Below are 18,501 nucleotides of genomic sequence, written 5' to 3' on the forward strand. Positions count from 1 at the left end.
ACTACATTACCCAGCAGGCGCTGCTTCCTGCGGGGATGGTGATCAGCCGACAGCGCAGATATTTCCCCGTTGGAATCCGCGGGGCGGGACTTCCGCCTTCGGGTGGGGGCGGTCGTTTTCGGGGGTCTCTTGGGTCTGTGTGCTTGATGAGAGGCTCCGGGACGCTGGTGTTGAACTGGGGTGACGGGAGCGGGAAGGCGCGAGAGGAGGCTAACGTTCTCTTCTCGGCACTAATGCGGGTCTGACGTTCAGCAGCGGCGCCCGGGAATCACCTGATTCCGATTCCGGGACAGGGATGCGTGGGGCCAGACCTGGTCCACAGCTCCTGGCCCTGCTCCGCCCACAGAGTCAGATGGCAGCGGCCGCTCTGAAAGTCCCGCCTGAGGTAACTGTTCGTCCTCCGGTCTCTCACCGCCATTGCCGCACTAGGTGATAAAGGTCCCCTGCTCAGGCCCCTGGGTCCAGGTCTGTAAGGAGATCGTGGGTGAGAGGCCGTATTTCTGTCAGCCAGTATGATGGGGCTTGGGAAAGGGTTACAGGCCTCGGGACCGGCACGATCAAAGCCTTGAAACAGTAACTGAACTGAGAGGCTCAAACTTGAGATTTGTCTGGAGTCTGCACACAACCGCATGAGAGGATGAGTCACATGGGACAAGGCAGCCGCAGCAGCTGGGCCTTCATTGTGCGGCGGCCAGTGGCCAGGGAGCCTTGTGAAGAGGAGAGGCTCAATCTGTGTGTCAAAATTGTCCAAAGTCTTCGCAGGGAAAAAGAGACAGGGGTAGGGGTGATGAGACTGTGAGTGGAGACTGGAAGACCTGTGACGAAGTAAATACCATGGAGTGCTGGTGGGCTCTGGACTGTAGTCGCTGGTGGCCAGAGAGGGGAGAAATGATCAGGCCTCTCACAGGCTTTAAAAGCGGGACAGACAGGATTTCCTGCTGCACCGGCTGCGGCTGTGAAAATGTAGGGAAGGAAGGACGAACCTGTTTTTTGGTTTGCAGGGAGCAGATTTCAGGGAAAAGACTGGGAGTTGGATTTTGGACGTGGTAACCCTGAGGTTTCCCAGAGTGGAGGTGTTGCATGGGCAACGTGCTCACTCACCTGAGGGGTTCCGGGGTTCCGGGGAGGGATCTGGGCTAGAGATATCCAAGGGATGGTGCGGGGTGGCCTGGTCTGTGGCATGGACCGGGGCTTATATTTAGAAGGAAGAATGTTAAGGTTTTTATTTCAGATGAGCCTGGAGGGTGGGCCACCTCCAGAGGTGTGAATTCCTGTGCTCCAAAGTGTTTCTGGCTGGTGTGGAGGAATGGTTAGCGGACCCAGGTCTGGGCTGGAGACTGAGATGGTCAGTGGTGTAGATTTGCCACTCCAGGCTCAGCAGGCCCTCTTTTCCCCTCGTGGAGAAAAAGAACACTCAGGTAGGCTAATAGGGCATCTCCTTTGATGCCTAAGTTCCCCAGCTTTTAGGACAGGAGGCATGAGTCGCTGCTCCAGTGGAAAGGCCTCTAACAGGCTTCCCTCCAGGAGGGTGTATACCAGGCAGCCAGTTGCCAATTGGACTAGTAGCTACTCAGTTTTCTCAATCCTAATCCCCCAGTTTCTTATCTTGTGAGTTTATGAAATAAATACTCATTTAACACTAACTGGTGAAAATACATATATACATATGTACATAAATATGTATGTATATACATACACACATAGGCAGTTAAGACAACGCAGCTTTAACAAGCTAACACATAATAATTAGTTGAAATATCAGTATCCTGCTAAGCGTTTGATTAAATCAAACATCTTCAATATTGTATTTTCTTAGTTAAAAGGCATGTTGAAAAAGTACATTTTTAATACCAACCAGGATATGCTGACAGAAGCATCACTTATGAGGACAGTGAAAGTCGATAGTTAGAACTTGATAGAAATGAGCAAACAATAGCCCTCGTGCGTGGACACCATTTTTATCCACATTTGACAGATCACAACACTTCACAGGGAGGTTGAGTATTTGTTCAAGATTACACAGCTGTTAAGAGGCATGCATCACCGAGGACTGAGGTACCTTGGTTGAGCCGTTGGGGCCCAATATTATTGCCTGCTTCTCATGGCCTGGCTTTTCCATAGGTTGCTGTGGCTGCGGAGTGGCTTCCAGACCATGAAGAGGTAAGTGATAGGTGTCCTAGATCCTTACCCTTTTCACCTCCCACTTGCCTGGGCTCCAGGATTGTAGCATCCTGGGACTTGTTTTACCTGCTATGCTCCTCACCCTGCCATCTAAGATTCCTGGAAGGTGGTCATCCAAGATTAGGTCCCTGAGTGCAGACCAGGAATCATATGGTTTGGTTCCCATTTCTGGCAGCCAATGGCTTGAAGCCTAGAAGAGAGTCCATTCACAGTGATTGTTGGAAAATATTAGAGGTGAGGTTGAGCTGGGAATGCCTAGCAAACTTAGGTCCCCCTCATTTGTGGTGGAAACAGCAAGAAGCAGAAGTTAGACCTGGAATGATGGTCTGCAGAGGTGTGCCTCAATTCAGAGGGTGGTGGGAGCCAGGAGGTTTAGAGCAGAAAAAGAAACTGATCTGAGCCAGGCTTAATAAGCAGTCAGTTGAGTGGTAGGGAGCCCAGGGAGGAGGCTACTACAATAGCCCAGGTGAGTGTGCTGGTAGATGGGCCAGAGTAGTGGCGGTGGAGGCGGGCAACGTGTTGGGAGTGTGTGTTTGTTCTTTCATGTAGGTCTGAGCAGGCTATCTGATGTGGAAGGTTGGGAGAGAAAAGAGGAAGAGTCAGGTGATTCTGAGATGTTTGGCCTCGGTAGCTAGAAGGAGGGAAGTGCCACCACGTCCAAGTCGGTGGCAAGAGGAATTATCACTGGGAATAAGGAGTTAGATTCTGGCTGTTGAACCCAGAAATCCTCAAGCAGATTCCTCCCCTGGGCACCTGGACACACAGGCTGGAGTTCAGGTGAAGGGTTTGGATTGGATTCACCCACAGTGTGGATGGTGCGTGGGCCAGGATGGAGCTGTGATCAGATTTGGCAGGGGGCACCTTCAGGTCCTGTGGCAGTGCATTAGGTAACAAGGGAGAGGAGTGTGGGGCTGAGGACTGGGCCTCTTGCTGGATGGGGTGCTGGGTTTCATAGAAACACATGAGGGGAGTGTAATGGTCATGGTGGGGAGGCATTGTAGGGGTGAGGAGGATCTGGCTGGAGGCCGGATTTCCATGGGGAGTGGACCTGAGATGTAGGTGGAGACCAGGCAGGGAGATGAGAGCAAAGCTGGTGCTACTGCTGATTCATCCAGCTGTGGGTTCCCCAGGCTCTTGTTCTTATGGCTGTGAGGACCTGGAGGTCAGCACAAAGCCACACAGGGTCCCCTGGGACTGTTGGTGGGCATGATGTGAGACAAGTGGACCTGGGCTTTGAACAAGTGTCAGAGGATGCTGAGACTGGTCAGGGGACTGCTTTGTAACACAGAGTGGAAGAGGGCTGAGATCTACTCCAGGTTTCAAGATGCTGAGGATGAAGCCAGGGTAAGGGCCAAGTAGGGTCAGGGCCATGAGGGAGGTGTGGTGTGAAGAACAATATGCATGTTGGGAGAGAGTGCCAGCTGATGGCCCCAGGCCCTTGTACTGGGGTGGAAGGAGAAGGGGACTCAATTTTTGTTGTTCTTGGGAACCACAGTCTGAAGGATCCTGGGTGAATTGTCTTGCAGAAGGGTGAGGCTCTGTAGGTCAGCACCAGAGCTCAGGCGACACATGTCCCCCACCTGTTGTTGCTGAGAGCAGAACATGGTGATTGCTGGGGTGGCCAGGAGGGCAGACATCAGCAGCACCAGGGCCTGGTATTTCCACTGAGGTGGGGAGCGCGGAAGGAGGGTTAGAGTCCCAGGAAAGAAGGCTGCATGTAAACTGAACCATCCCCATCATGGCAGGGCCAAGTGACCTTTGAGGACGTGGCTGTCTACTTCTCCTGGGAGGAGTGGGGGCTCCTTGATGAGGCCCAGAGGCTCCTGTACTGTGGGGTGATGCTGGAGACCTTCTCACTGATGGCGTCTCTCGGTAAGGTCCTTGCACCCTACAGCTCCTCCCCTCTCCAAGGGCAGGTCCATCCCTCCCAAAGCTGGTCTGTGGGTACTGCATCCTTTCTTGTGTCCTAGAGTAGGTATAACAGCCAAGCCCGGGTGCACCACCCACTTCTGTCCTCAAGCTGCTCCATGGTTGTGCAGGAATGGGTTTGGGGATCCCAAGTGTTGTGATCAGATGGGTCCTATGCTATGGCCTCTCCCTGGCCTGGTGATGCCAAAGAGATCCACGGCAGTCCAACACCCAACTTGGGCCCTCCTCTTTTGGCTGATGTGGGATCTGCCTGTGTCAGGAACTGAGGCGCTGACCTGGCCACTGCTTGACCGGGATGTTTCTGCAGCATCTTTTTCCCACCTTCTTGTTGGTTACACTCAGCCTTAGTTCCTGTGGGCTGCTGAGGAGTGGGTCACTTTGACCCTCTTGCCTTGTTCCTTCTGTAGGACTCACACCGTCCAGGACCCATGACATGACTCAGCTGGAGCAGCGGGGGGAGCCCTGTGTGCTTACCGGGGGAGTCTCAACCACAGCCACACCAGCAGGTACTTGGAGGGAGGTGGAGGAGGCTGGGGGTGAACCCAAGGATGAGTTCGCACCAGGAGTCTCCCCAGGAGGCCCTGATGTTTTGGTGTCAGACAAGGGGCCAAGGCTGATTTCCATCTTTTTTCCATCAGCTGACCACTTCTCAGCTGCCAGGGCTGTCACCTACCCTCTCTTCCACTCTGCAGTGCTCGCTGACAGTGGCCTCATTTTCTACTGTTTTATGACATGGCCAGTCAGCTGTGGCCATGAGAGGAAACACAGGAGAGCCTAAGAAAAAAAAAACAAAACAAAGTTGATTGTGTTCACAGGTCTGAAGAGGTAGTCCCTACCTGCCGAGGGGGGAAGCGGGGGGTCACACTGGAGGGAGTGGGCTCCAACAAGCAGGGGGAAGCAGAGGGTGAGGACCTGTCAGCAGGTGCCTTTGTTGGTGGGGACTGTTGGGGATTTTCTCCCTGGGACTTGGAAGCGATGAACCTGAAAGAAGGACACTCGGACAGTCTCTTGCAAGGACTGACAAGTTTATTTCTGCAGTCAAGCCTTTTTATAGAAGTAGGAACAAAGAGCTTAGAGTATACAGCCAACAGAGCACGTACGGGGTGAACACCTACTCAGTAAAAATGTTTCAAGGACAGTGCGCTCTAAGTGACCCATGAGCTTATCCCATAACCCGTTTTCTCAAGCAACATCCTGAATATTTATTATTAAATCTTGGCACCGGGCATAACCAAAGGCAGGAGATGTTTTTCTGCCCGGGCACATCAAGCTGGGGTATTTCTGGCCTTCGCCATTTTCCCAAGGACTTCCTCCAACCGGCTATTTTGTACCGGGCTTCCCAACAGGGAGAGTACAAGAAAAGGCACAATGGGATTTTATGGGTGCATTTGAACATAACTAGGTCACACTCAGGGGAGGACAAGAAGGGCTGCTTGTGCGGGGGACCAGCCTCCTTACACCAGTGCACCTGGGCAGGGTGCTCCAGCCTGTGTGTTGGGATGCTGACACAGCTGGAAATAGGGAGCTTCACAGGTTACAGTACAGATGATGCTGTGGTATCTCAACATCCTTAGCAATGCTCACTGTAATGGGTGACACTTGCCACCTAAGTTGTGGCGATGCTAAAGGTCACTGGAAGATTTGGGTTTTGCCACTGAAGGCAAGTTGCGACAAAGGTGAGAACTAAGAACGGTCCCAGGAACCCCTTACTGCCTGTGTCAGACACGTGTGAGGGTGCTGCCCTGTCCCGCCAAAGTCTACATACTCCACAGACACTTCATCAGCATTTCTGCACTTGCAGGTTGTTGGTGTGGAGCAGAGGCTGATGAGGCACCTTCTGAGCAGAGTGGTTGTGTAGAAGTGGACAGAGCAAACCTTCACCAACACCAGAACCTGAACTCTGGAGAGAAACCTTCAACAAGAGAAGAGCATGAGGGGAATGGGAAGGTCTCCCCAGGAAGCTCTGGTCTTCCCAAGCCTCAGGAGGCTCCTAGTGGAGGGGAGCCATGTAGGAGCACCAAAAGTGGGCAGGGCGTTCCCCCTGGGAAAAGGCATTACAGGTGTAGTGAGTGTGGGAAAGCCTTTGGTCAGAAATACTTACTTGTTCAGCACCAGAGACTACACACAGGAGAAAAGCCTTATGAATGCAGTGAATGTGGGAAATTATTCAGCCATAAATCCAACCTTTTTATACATCAAATAGTTCACACTGGTGAAAGACCTTACGGGTGTAGTGAATGTGGAAAATCCTTTAGCCGCAATGCTGACCTCATTCAACACCGGAGAGTCCACACTGGAGAAAAGCCTTTTAAATGCAGTGAATGTGGAAAAGCCTTCAGGCACAATTCCACACTTGTTCAGCATCACAGAATCCACACTGGAGTAAGGCCTTATGAGTGCAGCGAATGTGGGAAGTTCTTTAGCTTTAACTCAAGCCTCATGAAGCATCAGAGAGTTCACACTGGAGAAAGACCTTATAAGTGCAGCGAATGTGGGAAATTCTATAGCCACAAGTCAAGCCTTATTAATCACTGGAGAGTTCACACTGGAGAAAGGCCTTATGAATGCAGCGAATGTGGGAAATTTTTTAGCCAAAGCTCCAGCCTTGTGCAACACCGAAAAGTTCACACTGGAGAAAAGCCCTTTAAGTGCAATGAATGTGGAAGATTCTTTAGTGAGAATTCTAGCCTTGTTAAACACCAGAGAGTTCACACTGGAGCAAGACCTTATGGGTGCAGGGAATGTGGGAAATTTTTCCGCCACAGCTCCAGCCTTGTTAAGCATCGGAGGATTCACACCGGAGAAATGCCTTATGAGTGCAGCAGTTGTGGGAAGTCATTTAGCCAGCGTTTCAACCTTATACAGCACCAGAAAGTTCACAGTGGAGAAAAGTCTTGCAAGGTTCAGCTGTGACTGACGCTTGCTTTTCTACCTGAGTATTAGATTTTCTTAAATAAATGTTTCTTCATTTGCTGTATATCCTTCAGATCATTTCCAGAGGCTTTAAATGATGTTTTTATAATTTTCACCCATTTCCCTGGGAAGCAGGCCTGCAAAGCTCCTCACACTGTCATGCTGGAAGCTGATGGAAATATTTAACTTTTGAAGAATTTTCCACCTTGTATTCTAAATAGTTATGCCATTTCACATTTCCTGGAGTGTTTGTTTTCCAGTTTCTTCGTATCTTTGCTGAGTTTTGTATGTAAAATATTGGCCATATATTTTTAGCAATTCTAGGGAATGTCTAGTAGTATTTCATTGTGATTTAAATTTGCACTCCCCTAATGACTTGGTGTTCAGTATTTCTCCCTGTGTATTTGCCATCATATGTTTTCTTCAGTGAAGTATCTGATCAAAGTTTTTTGCCTACTATTAAACTGTCTTGCAATTTCTTAATATATTCTGGATGCAAATGACTCATTTGATATATAATCAATATTTCCTCTAAGTCTGTGGCTTTGGTTTCCTTAACAGTATCTTCCCTAGAGTAGAATTTCTTAACTTTCATGAAATACAACTTATCCATTTGCCTTTTATTGGTTGTACTTTTCATATTGTGCTCTTTTTCTCTTATGGTACTTTATCATTGCCTGTAAAAAAAAAAACCTTACCTGGGTATGCTATTGGAACCCTAAGAGCCCTTTTAAATATCTAATCTTGTGAAATCTTTGTTAATTTAAACACAAAGAAGTTCAGTGTATGTAGAAATGTTTACATATGAACATACCCCCTATCTATTCAGTGACAGCCTAGAATGCAGACGTACTCCAGCAGCTGTGAACATATTTAATGTCCAATTATTGGCTTATGAATACAGTATTTCAGTAAAAAGAATCAGAACTCCTTAGATAAGAGGCCACTTCTAGGTTAAAGCTGGAAAAGTGTAACATAAGCCAAGGAAATATCCTTGCCTTAGAAAGTAAAGAAGTACTTGGGACTTCTCTTGTGGTCCAGTGTGTAAGGTATAGTTTGGGCCGAGGCAGAAAAAGGAAAGACGACCTCAACAGAAGTAGGTTACCTTCATTCAGGCAAGGAGGGGTAACAATCAGCCTAACGACCAGGCTGAACGCTGACAGGGATCAGGGAGGCTCCACATTTATAGGGAGGTTTGTGGAAGCGATAAGGGAAACGTTAATCAGGCGGGATGTTTTGGGTATGCTTTAGTTGAGATGACATTTGTAGTTGGGCAGGGGGTGATAAGTTCTGGGCAGGTGTAGCGGGTGGAAGGTTTCTGGACAGGGGGTGATAAGTCCCAGAAGTCCCAGATAGATGCAACCGGCCTGGAGCATCAGGGTGGGACCTAAAGTTCAGTTTTGTTTTCTCCGAAGTTAGATGATTCAGTAAGGGCCTTTGAGACTGTTTTCTTCTTTTCTAGGCCCAAAAGACTCCTTCACAGTGGCTAAGATTCTGCACTCCAATGCATGGGACAGGGTTTGATCCTTGCTTGGGGAACTAGGACTCCTACATGTGCAGTACAGCCAAAAAAAAAAAGTAAAGAAATAGTCAAAGAATAATGATGCAGTAGCTTTCTATTGCTGTACTGACAGATAACCACAAACCAATGGCTTAAACAACACCAATTCATTATATTATGGTTCTGTAGATCATATGTCCAGTAAGACACGGATGGGTCCGACTGGGCTAAACTCAAGTTGTTACCAAGGTTGTGTTTTGTTTTGTTTTTTCCTGGAGTGTTTAAAGAAAATTCTGTTTCCTGCTCATTTGAGTTGTTAGACAATTTCAGTTATTTGTGGTTCAGTTAAATTTAATTCAGTCACTCAGTCGTGTTCAACTCTTTGTGACCCCATGGACTGCAGCATGCCAGGCCTCCCTGTCCATCACCAGCTCCTGGAGTTTACTCAACCTCATGTCCATCGAGTCGGTGATGCCATCCAGCCATCTCATCCTCTGTCGTCCCCTTCTCCTCCTGCCCTCAATCTTTCCCAGCATCAGGGTCTTTTCCAATGAGTCAATTCTTCACATCAGGTGGCCAAAGTATTGGAGTTTCAGCTTCAGCATTAGTCCTTCCAGTGAATATTTAGGACTGATCTCCTTTAGGATGGACTGGTTGGATCTCCTTGCAGTCCAAGGGACTCTCAAGAGTCTTCTCCAACACCACAGTTCAAAAGCATCAATTCTTCGGCGCTCAGCTTTCTTTATAGTCCAACTCTCACATCCATACATAACTACTGGAAAAACCATAGCTTTAACTAGACTGACCTTTGTTGGCAAAGTAATGTCTCTGCTCTTTAATATGCTGTCTTAAAGTGAAAGTGAAGTTGCTCAGTCCTGTCCGACTCTTTGCAACCCCGTGGACTGTAGCCCACCAGGCTCCTCTGTCCATGGGGGTTCTCCAGGCAAGAATACTGGAGTGGGTTACCATTTCCTTCTCCAGGGGAATCTTCCCAACCCAGGGATCGAACCCAGGTCTCCCGCATTGCAGGCAGACGCTTTAACATCTGAGCTACCAGGTTGGTCATAACTTTCCTTCTGAGAGGGTAACAGGCAGGAAGGCCAGGGGTCTCCAAACGGAGGAAATAGGCTGCAAGTGTCAGGCATTTTTCTCTCTCTCTTAAGCGGCAGGAGGAAACAAACTAGCGATATTTTTTCCCTTCTCTATACAAATTTAAAAGGTTTCTCTTAAAATACTGTGTTGCCATAATGACACTTGGTTTCACCTGAAGTTAACTATTCTCAAACCTCAAGTTAACCAATGCATTTTTCTTATGGAAATGTTTGTCTTAAGCTATGTTAATGTACTATGCATTTACCCCGGACTCTGTCTTCAAATGGTTGCGCCTAATGGCTCAGAACCTACTTGACAAACCAGTATGTTATACTCAGATATTGTTCCCCTAATCTATGTAACAGAGAAGGCAATGGCACCCCACTCCAGTACTTTTGCCTAGAAAATCCCATGGACGGAGGAGCCTGGTAGGCTGCAGTCCATGGGGTCGCTAGAGTCAGAAACGACTGAGCGACTTCACTTTCACTTTTCACTTTCATGCATTGGAGAAGGAAATGGCAACCCACTCCAGTGTTCTTGCCTGGAGAATCCCAGGGACGGGGAAGCCGGTGGGCTGCCGTCCATTGGGTCGCACAGAGTCGGACACGACTGAAGCGACTTAGCAGCAGTAGCAGCAGCAATCTATGTAAACAAAACTATTTGTATGGTATTCTGCCCTTCTACAAGATTCAAGTCAATCATTTTATGGCCTGGGATGAATCATCTGGTGCCAAGATTATCCCAAAATGCATCTTATGGGTGAGGGGCCTGGTGCCATTCTGAGTTTTAAGACATTCCTTTCTTTCATTAACAGACTGCTAGTGACTATATAACATCCAGCTGAAGACTAGCAGGGGGGCACTTTTTCTGCCCCATTCTGATGCCTATGTCAGAAGCTTTCTCTGTCTCCTTTATACTTTAATAAAACTTTATTACACAAAAGCTCTGAGTGATCAAGCCTCGTCTCTAGCCCCGGACTGAATTCTTCTCCCACAGAGGGCAAGAATCCCGGTGTCTTTTCGTTCAGCAACAATCTTTCACTTCCAAAGAGCAAGCGTCTTTTAATTTCATGCCTGCAGTCACCATCTGCAGTGATTTTGGAGCCCCCCAAAATAAAGTTTGTTTCCACTGTTTCCCCATCTATTTGCCATGAAGTGCTGGGACCAGACGCCATGATCTTAGTTTTCTGAATGTTGAGTTTTAAGCCAAATTTTTCACTCTCCTCTTTCATCAAGAGGCTCTTTAGTTCTTCTTCACTTTCTGCCATAAGGGTGGTGTCATCTGCGTACCTGAGGCTATTGATATTTCTCCCAGCAATCTTGATTCTAGCTTGTGCTTCATCCAGCCCAGTGTTTCTCATGATGTACTCTGCATATAAGTTAAATAAGCAGGGTGACAATATACAGCCTTGACATACTCCTTTTCCTATTTGGAACCAGTCCGTTGTTCCACGTCCAGTTCTAACTGTTGCTTCCTGACCACATACAGATTTCTCAAGAAGCAGGTCAGGTGGTCTGGTAATCCCATCTCTTTAAGAATTTCCCAGAGTTTATTGTGGTTTATACAGTTAAAGGATTTGGCATAATCAATAAAGAAGTAGATGTTTTTCTGGAACTCTCTTGCTTTTTCAATGATCCAACAGATGTTGGCGATTTGATCTCTGGTTCCTTTGCTTTTTCTAAATCCAGCTTGAACCTCTGGAAGTTCACAGTTCACGTACTGTTGAAGCCTGGCTTGGAGAATTTTGAGCATTACTTTACTAGCGTGTGAGATGAGTGCAATTGTGCAGTAGTTTGAGCATTCTTTGGCATTGCCTTTCTTTGGGACTGGAATGAAAACTGACCTCTTCCAGTCCTGTGGCCACTGCTGAGTTTTCCAAATTTGCTGGCATATTGAGTGCAGCACTTTCACAGCATCATCTTTTAGGATTTGAAATAGCTCAACTGGAATTCCATCACCTCCACTAGCTTTGTTTGTAGTGATGCTTCCTAAGGCCCAGTTGACTTCACATTCCAGGATATCTGGCTCTAGGTGAGTGATCACACCATCGTGATTATCTGGGCCATGAAGATCTTTTTTGAATAGTTCTTCTATGTATTGTTGCCACCTGTTTCTTAATATCTTCTGCTTCTGTTAATATCTTCTGTCCATACAATTTCTCTCCTTTATTGAGCCCATCTTTGCATGAAATGTTCCCTTGGTATCTCTAATATTCTTGAAGAGATCGCTAGTCATTCCCAGTCTATTGTTTTACTCTATTTCTTTACACTCAGCACTGAAGAAGGCTTATCTCTCCTTGCTATTCTCTGGAACTCTTCATTCAAATGGGTATATCTTTCCTTTTCTCCTTTTCTTTTCACTTCTCTTCTTTTCACAGCTATTTGTAAGGCATCCTCAGACAATAATTTTGCTTTTTTGCATTTCTTTTTCTTGGGGATGTTCTTGATTCCTGTCTGTTGTACAATGTCACGAACTTCCGTCCATAGCTCTTCAGGCACTTGTCTATCAGAGCTAATCCCTTGAATCTATTTGTCACTTCCACTGTATAATCCTAAGGGATTTGATTTAGATCATACCTGAATGGCCTCGTGGTTTTCCCTGCTTTCTTCAATTTAAGTCTGAATTTGGCAATAAGGAGTTCCTGATCTGAGCCACAGTCAGCTTCCTGTCTTGTTTTTGCTGATTGTATAGATTTTCTCCATCTTTGGCTTCAAAGAATATAATCAATCTGATTTCGCTATTGACCATCTGGTGATGTCCATGTATAGAGTCTTCTCTTGTGTTACTGGAAGAGGGTGTTTGCTATGACCAGTGCATTCTCTTGGCAAAACTCTATTAGCTTTTGCCCTGCTTCATTCTGTACTCCAAGGCCAAATTTGCCTGTTACTCCCTACTTTTGCATTCCAGTCCCCTATAATGAAAAGGACATCTTTTTGAGGGTGTTAGTTCTAGAAGCTCTTGTAGGTCTTCATAGAACCGTTCAACTTCAGCTTCTTCAACATTACTGGTTGGGGCATAGGCTTGGATTACTGTGATATTGAATGGTTTGCCTTGGAAACGAAAACAGAGATCATTCTGTCGTTTTTTAGATTGCATCCAAGTACTGCATTTCAGACTCTTGTTGACTCTGATGGCTACTCCATTTCTTGTAAGGGATTCTTGCCCACAGTAGCATATATAATCGTCAGCTGAGTTAAATTCACCCATTCTAGTCCATTTTAGTTTGCTGATTCCTAAAACGTCGACGTTCACTCTTGCCATCTCCTGTTTGACCACTTCCAATTTGCCTTGATTCATGGAGCTAACATTCCAGGTTCCTATGCAATATTGCTCTTTACAGCAGTGGACTTTGCTTCTATCACCAGCCACATCCACAACTGGGTGTTGTTTTTGCTTTGGCTCCATCTCTTCATTCTTTCTGGAGTTATTTCTCCACTGATTTCCAGTAGCATATTGGGCACCCACTGACCTGGGGAGTTCATCTTTCAGTGTCCTATCTTTTTGCCTTTTCATACTGTTTTGGGGTTCTCAAGGCAAGAATACTGAAGTGGCTTGCCATTCCCTTCTCCAGTGGAACACATTTGTGGTTGTGGGACTGATATTCTTGTTTTCTTAAAGATGAAACAATAGCAATTGTATAGAAATTCTTCTAAAAGAAGATTCAAACACTTCCCAACTATTAATAGTTAAGTAAATGTTACAACTGTTAATCAGCTAATGTGTGTGCTAAGTGGCTTCAGTCGTGTCCGACTCAGTGCTATCCCATGGACTGTAGCTCTCTAGGCTTCTCTGTCCATGAGATTCTCCAGGCAAAGATACTGGAGTGGGTTGCCATTGCCTCCTTCAGGAGATCTTCTCGACTCAGAGATAGAACCCATTTCTGCTGCATTGGCAGGCAGGTTCTTTACCATTAGCACCACCTGGGAAGCCAATACTTCAATAATCAACTAATACTTCAATATAAAATAAAAAGTTAAAAAAAAAAGGGACTAGCACCCACATGAACATAGCAAACTGAATCCAGCCATATACATATGTAAACACATAAATCATAACCTAGTGCTGTTTATCAAGAATGCAAAGATGATTTAACAATTGAACCTTATCTTAATAAACTAAAAAACAATGATCTCAAACATGTAGTGGAAGCATTTCACAGAATTCAAATCCAGTAAATGATAAAAATTCTCAGCAAATTCGGATTAGATGAGAACTTCCTGATATAGTCCATCTATGAAAAAAAAAAAAACAACAGCTAACACATTTGATGTTGAAAGCCTAATGCTTTTGCCCTGATATTGGGAATAATGCAAATGTGTCTATGCTCATCACTTCTACTTAACATTGTATTGGTACTAAAGATCTGTGTTTGTAACATGAAGGGGAAAAAAAGGTCTAAAGTTTGTAAAGTTAGGGAGTTCCTTTGTGGTCCAGTGGCTAAGACTCTGCTCCCAAAGCAGGGGGCCAGGGCTCAATCCCTGGTCAGAGAACTAGATGCGACCTGCCACAATTAATAGTTCACATGCTGCAACTAAGAACCGGCGAGCGAAATAAAAAATATTAAAAAAAAAAAGATTGTAAAGGTAGAACCAAAACTTCTATTCAAGTAAGACACAATTATGTTGAAAATTACAACTCATTCCCTAAAAAGCTACTAGATCAAATGATTGAAAACGATTGAGTTTAGTGAGGTCACAGGATAAAAGGCCAATATACAAAAATGACTTGTTTCTGATACTAGTAATGACTGTTTGGAAATTGAAAAAAAAATGATATCTTTTATAATAGCATCAAAGTATGTATTTAGAAATAAACTGAATAAAAATATGTTCAAAAACTATTAAAAAAATCATACACCACTGAGAAATATTAAGGACCTAAATAGTTTCACTGGCAAATTCTACAAAACATTTAAAGAGTAAATAATACCACAATAACATGTCTTTTCAGAAAATAAGAGGAACGAATGCTTCTCAACTCATTTTAAGAGATGAGCCTAACTGATACAAAAATGTAACAAGCACACAAAATAATTACAGAACTATTTCCTGGTGGCTCAGTCAGTAAAGAGACTGCCTGCAATGAAGGAGACCTGGGTTCGGTCTCTGGTTCGGAAAGATCCCCTGGAGAAGGGTATGGCAACCCGCTCCGGTATTCTCGCCTGGGCAACCCCATGGACAGACGAGCCTAGCGGGCTACAGTCCAGGGGTCGCAAAGAGTCGCACATGACTTAGCGATTAAAGCACCACAACCACAGCCCTAATTAATAAAGGTGGAAAAATATACAGCAAATTAAATCCATAAGAAAGTAAAAATAATAAAATATGCACCACTGGATTTTACCAGAGGAAAATATGGCTGACTGAACACTAGGCAAACAATCGGCCCTCACCCCCAGCCTGTTCAGTGACCAGAGCAAGCCTGTTGATAAAAGCAGGGCCCTGCGGGGCTCCTGGGCACAGAGCCTTTCAGTGTCCCTCATTTCTTTGGTTACAGGAAATAGCCTTCATTCAGCCTCCAGGACCTTACCTGAGCTCCAAGGGGCAGGTAACAATTCCAAGCAGTTGTTAATTAGGGAAGGGAGGGGATGTGAGACCAGGGAGAAACAAGCAGTCAAGAGCAGCCTTGGGGGAAGGTCCAGTTTCCCCACCATGGGATACATATGACAATATCTTTGAGGTATTTTGTAGATACTGAAAGCCCCTCCAGGTGGGAGAAATTAAAGATTAAGAAGGTATGCTGCCCACAAGCATGTAGACCCCAGACCAGTTGGACCTGAAGGTTGATGATGCAGACTCCTACTTACCTCACCACCAACCATTCAGAAGAATGTTTGATGCTGATCACGCCCTCTTTGAACAATTACTGCAAAACTTTCAACTCTCTTCTCCAAGTAGGGACGCACTGTTTAGAGGGAACATGCTGTGTCCTCCTTCTACTTCATCCAAAACTCTTTCTCTGCGATTCAATTCACACAGGTGAACAGAAAAGCTGAGCTTTAGGCATCACTATTAAGAGCTGAGTTAGGGCACCTCTCTCAGCTCTAACTTTCTATGGCTCCCACAGTCCTCACAAGGCCCAGCTCCTCATTTGCCATTCCGTGGCTGATTTCTGCCTACCTGGTCTCAGGTCCCCAAAAACATAAAGTACACTTACGGTTTCAAGAACATCCCCAGTCCAGTGCCACATCGAAGCATACACACATGCTAGTTCTCGAAACCCTTACGTGTTTCAGACAATCCCCTACTCAATTAAGAACCATGGGCCAAGAATGACCCATCTCTGGGTACCCCAAATTCCAGGGCAGAGAGAGCGGAAGGGGAAAGTCCTAGGACAACAGCATCCTCTATGTCATATCCCGAGGCTAATAGGACCACGGTTCCAGGGGCTGGTGGCCTAAAGGCCACTCACTCACCTGCGTCCGGCCCAGCTGACCGTCGCCAGCGGACCCCGTGAACTGAGCAGGGAGCCTGGCGGGTCCTTAAAGCTTAGTGGATTCCCTAGTCATCCGGCCTGGGTCAGGCATGACCTTGGCTGACCCGCACTAGGAGCCTCAGCTCCCCACGTGTAAAAGGCACACAAGGACAAGTACGCCAGAAGGAAGGAGGGCTGGTGCAGAGCCCGAAGAATGCACAGCCAGGCGGAGGGCTTGCACAAAGGCGCAGAGAAGGGTCCAATTCTCTTCCCCTTCCTTCCTTATTTGATCCCTAATAGCTACCCGGGAAACAGCCCCCAGTCTGGACTCGGGTCTCCACCAAGGAGAGGGACTGACCCCCATCTGCCAGGAGCCGGCATATTGCATATTGAGTGCAGTACTTTCCACAGCATCATCTTTCAGGATCTGGAATAGCTCAACTAGAATTCTATCACTACCGGAAGCCAGCGTGAGGCACTCCGCCTGTGGCAAAGGTCATGAGGAAGGAGGCTCGGCATACGCAAAGGCGGGATCGAGCCTCAGGAGTCCCCCTGGAAATTCTCGAGCATCTACCCCCAAAACCAGAGTCTGCCTACTTTCTGCTTTGTGCTTTCACCTACACCTTTGACTTTATGGGGGGCTGTCCCCCACTACCGCTCTCTGAAAAAAGAGTTAGCTTACAGCTCCAGTTAATAATTCCTGGGTGTGACAGTGTTTCAACCTACAAACTCCTTTGGAAATCCTCTAGCCTGCCTGAATAGGTTTTTCCAGCCACATGTGATTGTTCAGAGCCTCCCAACTGTGAGAGGCAGGAGATGTTCTAAACTGTCTAAACACAGATTCCTTTGAGTAGTTAAAAGATTGATTAGAAATTGTATTGGTGAAGGGTTTTTCACTTATTGGGCCAATGTTTGCTGCTAAGTCTCCATACTCCTTACCTACTGTGTCCTTGGCAGTGTATTGATTGATATAATGGGTGTATAGAAATGTAAGTAGTAGCCTCAATGTTTGTAACCTTGGACCCTTGAGTTAATTCTTTTCTTGACTGAGCCCACCTCACCTTCGCCCTATAGGAATGCAGCTTTGTCCAATGCTTTTTTGGAGGCTGGTGCCTGACTTTGGAATAATCACCTTTAGAGAAAGATAAGTTTCTTAAAATGTTAACAGGCCTCCTGGCCAGAAGATGATGTAAATCACCTGAACTTTTGCATATGATAAGTTTGAAAGCCTGGCTTCGATTAGGACCAGGAACTGCTGTCCTTGCATGACTCCACCCCTTCCCCCATTATCCTCTATGCACAACTTAAGGTATAAAAACTACTTTGGAAAATAAAGGGCGGGCCTTGTTCACCAAAACTTGGTCTCCCCATGTCGCTCTCTCTCTCAAATTCTGGCTGAGTCTCCATCTGGAGCGCGGAACCCGCCATGCTTGCTAATTATGCCTGGGCTTCTAAGATCCGACCGGGGAGGCCTCAGTGTCTCCTCTAATTTGGGAGAACGGAAGGACGCCTGCGGCCTACGTAAGTGGTGCAAACTTCTTGTCTTGAAGTTTTATTGGTCCCCCGCATAACCAAGCTACTCAGCCTCTTTTCTCCACTGAATTTTCCTACTGAGCTATCCTCATTCTATTACTCTTTATATCCTTAATTAACGTTTAATTAAGCAGTTGTTTCCTGACCCTCGCCTACGCCGTCTCTCCTTCGAATACCCTGGATCAGCCGGGGCTGGTCCCCGGCACCCATCAGCCTCTGTCACGTCATCGGAAGTCCGGCCTCCACCTCCGCGGGAGGTTCCAGCTCTGTCCTGGGTCGTCATTGGACGAGTGTCCCGCCGCCCACGCACAAGCACAGCCCGTTGGGTAATATAGTTTCTGTCTTGCATCCCACCCTTCCCATTCGCCACAGCGAAGGCCGAACAACCCTGTGAGACCCTGTGTGATTCCAAAGATGACCACTCTAGATTTCTGTGGCCATGTTGGGCAAAGCCATCCACAAGAGATATTGAATCAGAGACCCCTGTTTATGAAGCCCTTGGCAAGCTTCTTAAGTCTCTCACACCCTCAGGAAAAATATGCTACTAAAAATCATGGGGAAGGGTACTCCTCGGTGGTCTTGTGTTTAAGACTTGGTGCTTTCACTGCTTAGGACCCGGGTTCCATTTCCAGTTGGGGATTTAAATGTAGGTACTAGACTATGGCACAGCAGTGAAGAATCCACTTGCAGTGCAGGAGATCCAGGTTTGATCCTTGGGTTGGGAGGATCCCCTGGAGGAGGAAATGGCAACCCACTCCATTCTCATGTGGAAAATCCCATGATCAGAGGAGCTTGGTAGGTTACAGTCCACGGGGTTGCAAAAAATTGAACATGACTGAGCAGGCACACACAATGCCTAGTGTATGAGGTAAGGGAGCAGCTGATAATTTGATATTCTGTCAATGTCTGTTTCTGAGAGTGAATGGTTGGTTCACGGC

At 46.5% G+C, this 18,501-nt stretch overlaps 1 protein-coding gene and 1 long non-coding RNA gene across 3 annotated transcripts; one reads left to right on the forward strand and one right to left on the reverse strand.

Annotated features, from left to right (window-relative positions):
• The first annotated feature begins 81 nt into the window (after positions 1 to 81).
• LOC102402689 (zinc finger protein 773) lies at positions 82 to 7,508 on the forward strand. The gene is made up of 5 exons (XM_006078388.4): positions 82 to 385; positions 2,122 to 2,160; positions 3,927 to 4,053; positions 4,518 to 4,616; positions 5,912 to 7,508. The coding sequence occupies exons 1-5, from the start codon at positions 296 to 298 to the stop codon at positions 7,021 to 7,023; spliced, it is 1,467 nt and encodes a 488-aa protein (XP_006078450.4). The 5' UTR covers positions 82 to 295; the 3' UTR covers positions 7,024 to 7,508.
• On the reverse strand, positions 4,854 to 16,415 carry LOC123465132. Of its 2 annotated transcripts, XR_006640217.1 has the most exons (3): positions 16,032 to 16,415; positions 15,423 to 15,574; positions 4,854 to 4,884 (listed from the first exon to the last, which is right to left on the reverse strand). It is a non-coding gene; the product is annotated as an uncharacterized LOC123465132 (long non-coding RNA). The 2 variants fall into 2 exon arrangements; XR_006640216.1 differs by lacking the exons at positions 15,423 to 15,574; positions 16,032 to 16,415 and adding an exon at positions 15,146 to 15,370.
• Positions 16,416 to 18,501: the final 2,086 nt, after the last annotated feature.

Source organism: Bubalus bubalis, chromosome 18 (assembly GCF_019923935.1).
Source record: "Bubalus bubalis isolate 160015118507 breed Murrah chromosome 18, NDDB_SH_1, whole genome shotgun sequence".
In the NCBI taxonomy this organism is placed as follows: domain Eukaryota; kingdom Metazoa; phylum Chordata; class Mammalia; order Artiodactyla; family Bovidae; genus Bubalus; species Bubalus bubalis.

Excerpts from the sequence above, each read along its gene's own strand:
- LOC102402689 (XM_006078388.4), top strand. The coding sequence starts at position 296 with ATGCGTGGGGCCAGACCTGGTCCACAGCTCCTGGCCCTGCTCCGCCCA. Across the intron at positions 386-2,121 it reads CTCTGAAAGTCCCGCCTGAG|GTTGCTGTGGCTGCGGAGTG; the intron begins GTAACTGTTCGT and ends GCTTTTCCATAG. Across the intron at positions 4,617-5,911 it reads AACCACAGCCACACCAGCAG|GTTGTTGGTGTGGAGCAGAG; the intron begins GTACTTGGAGGG and ends CTGCACTTGCAG.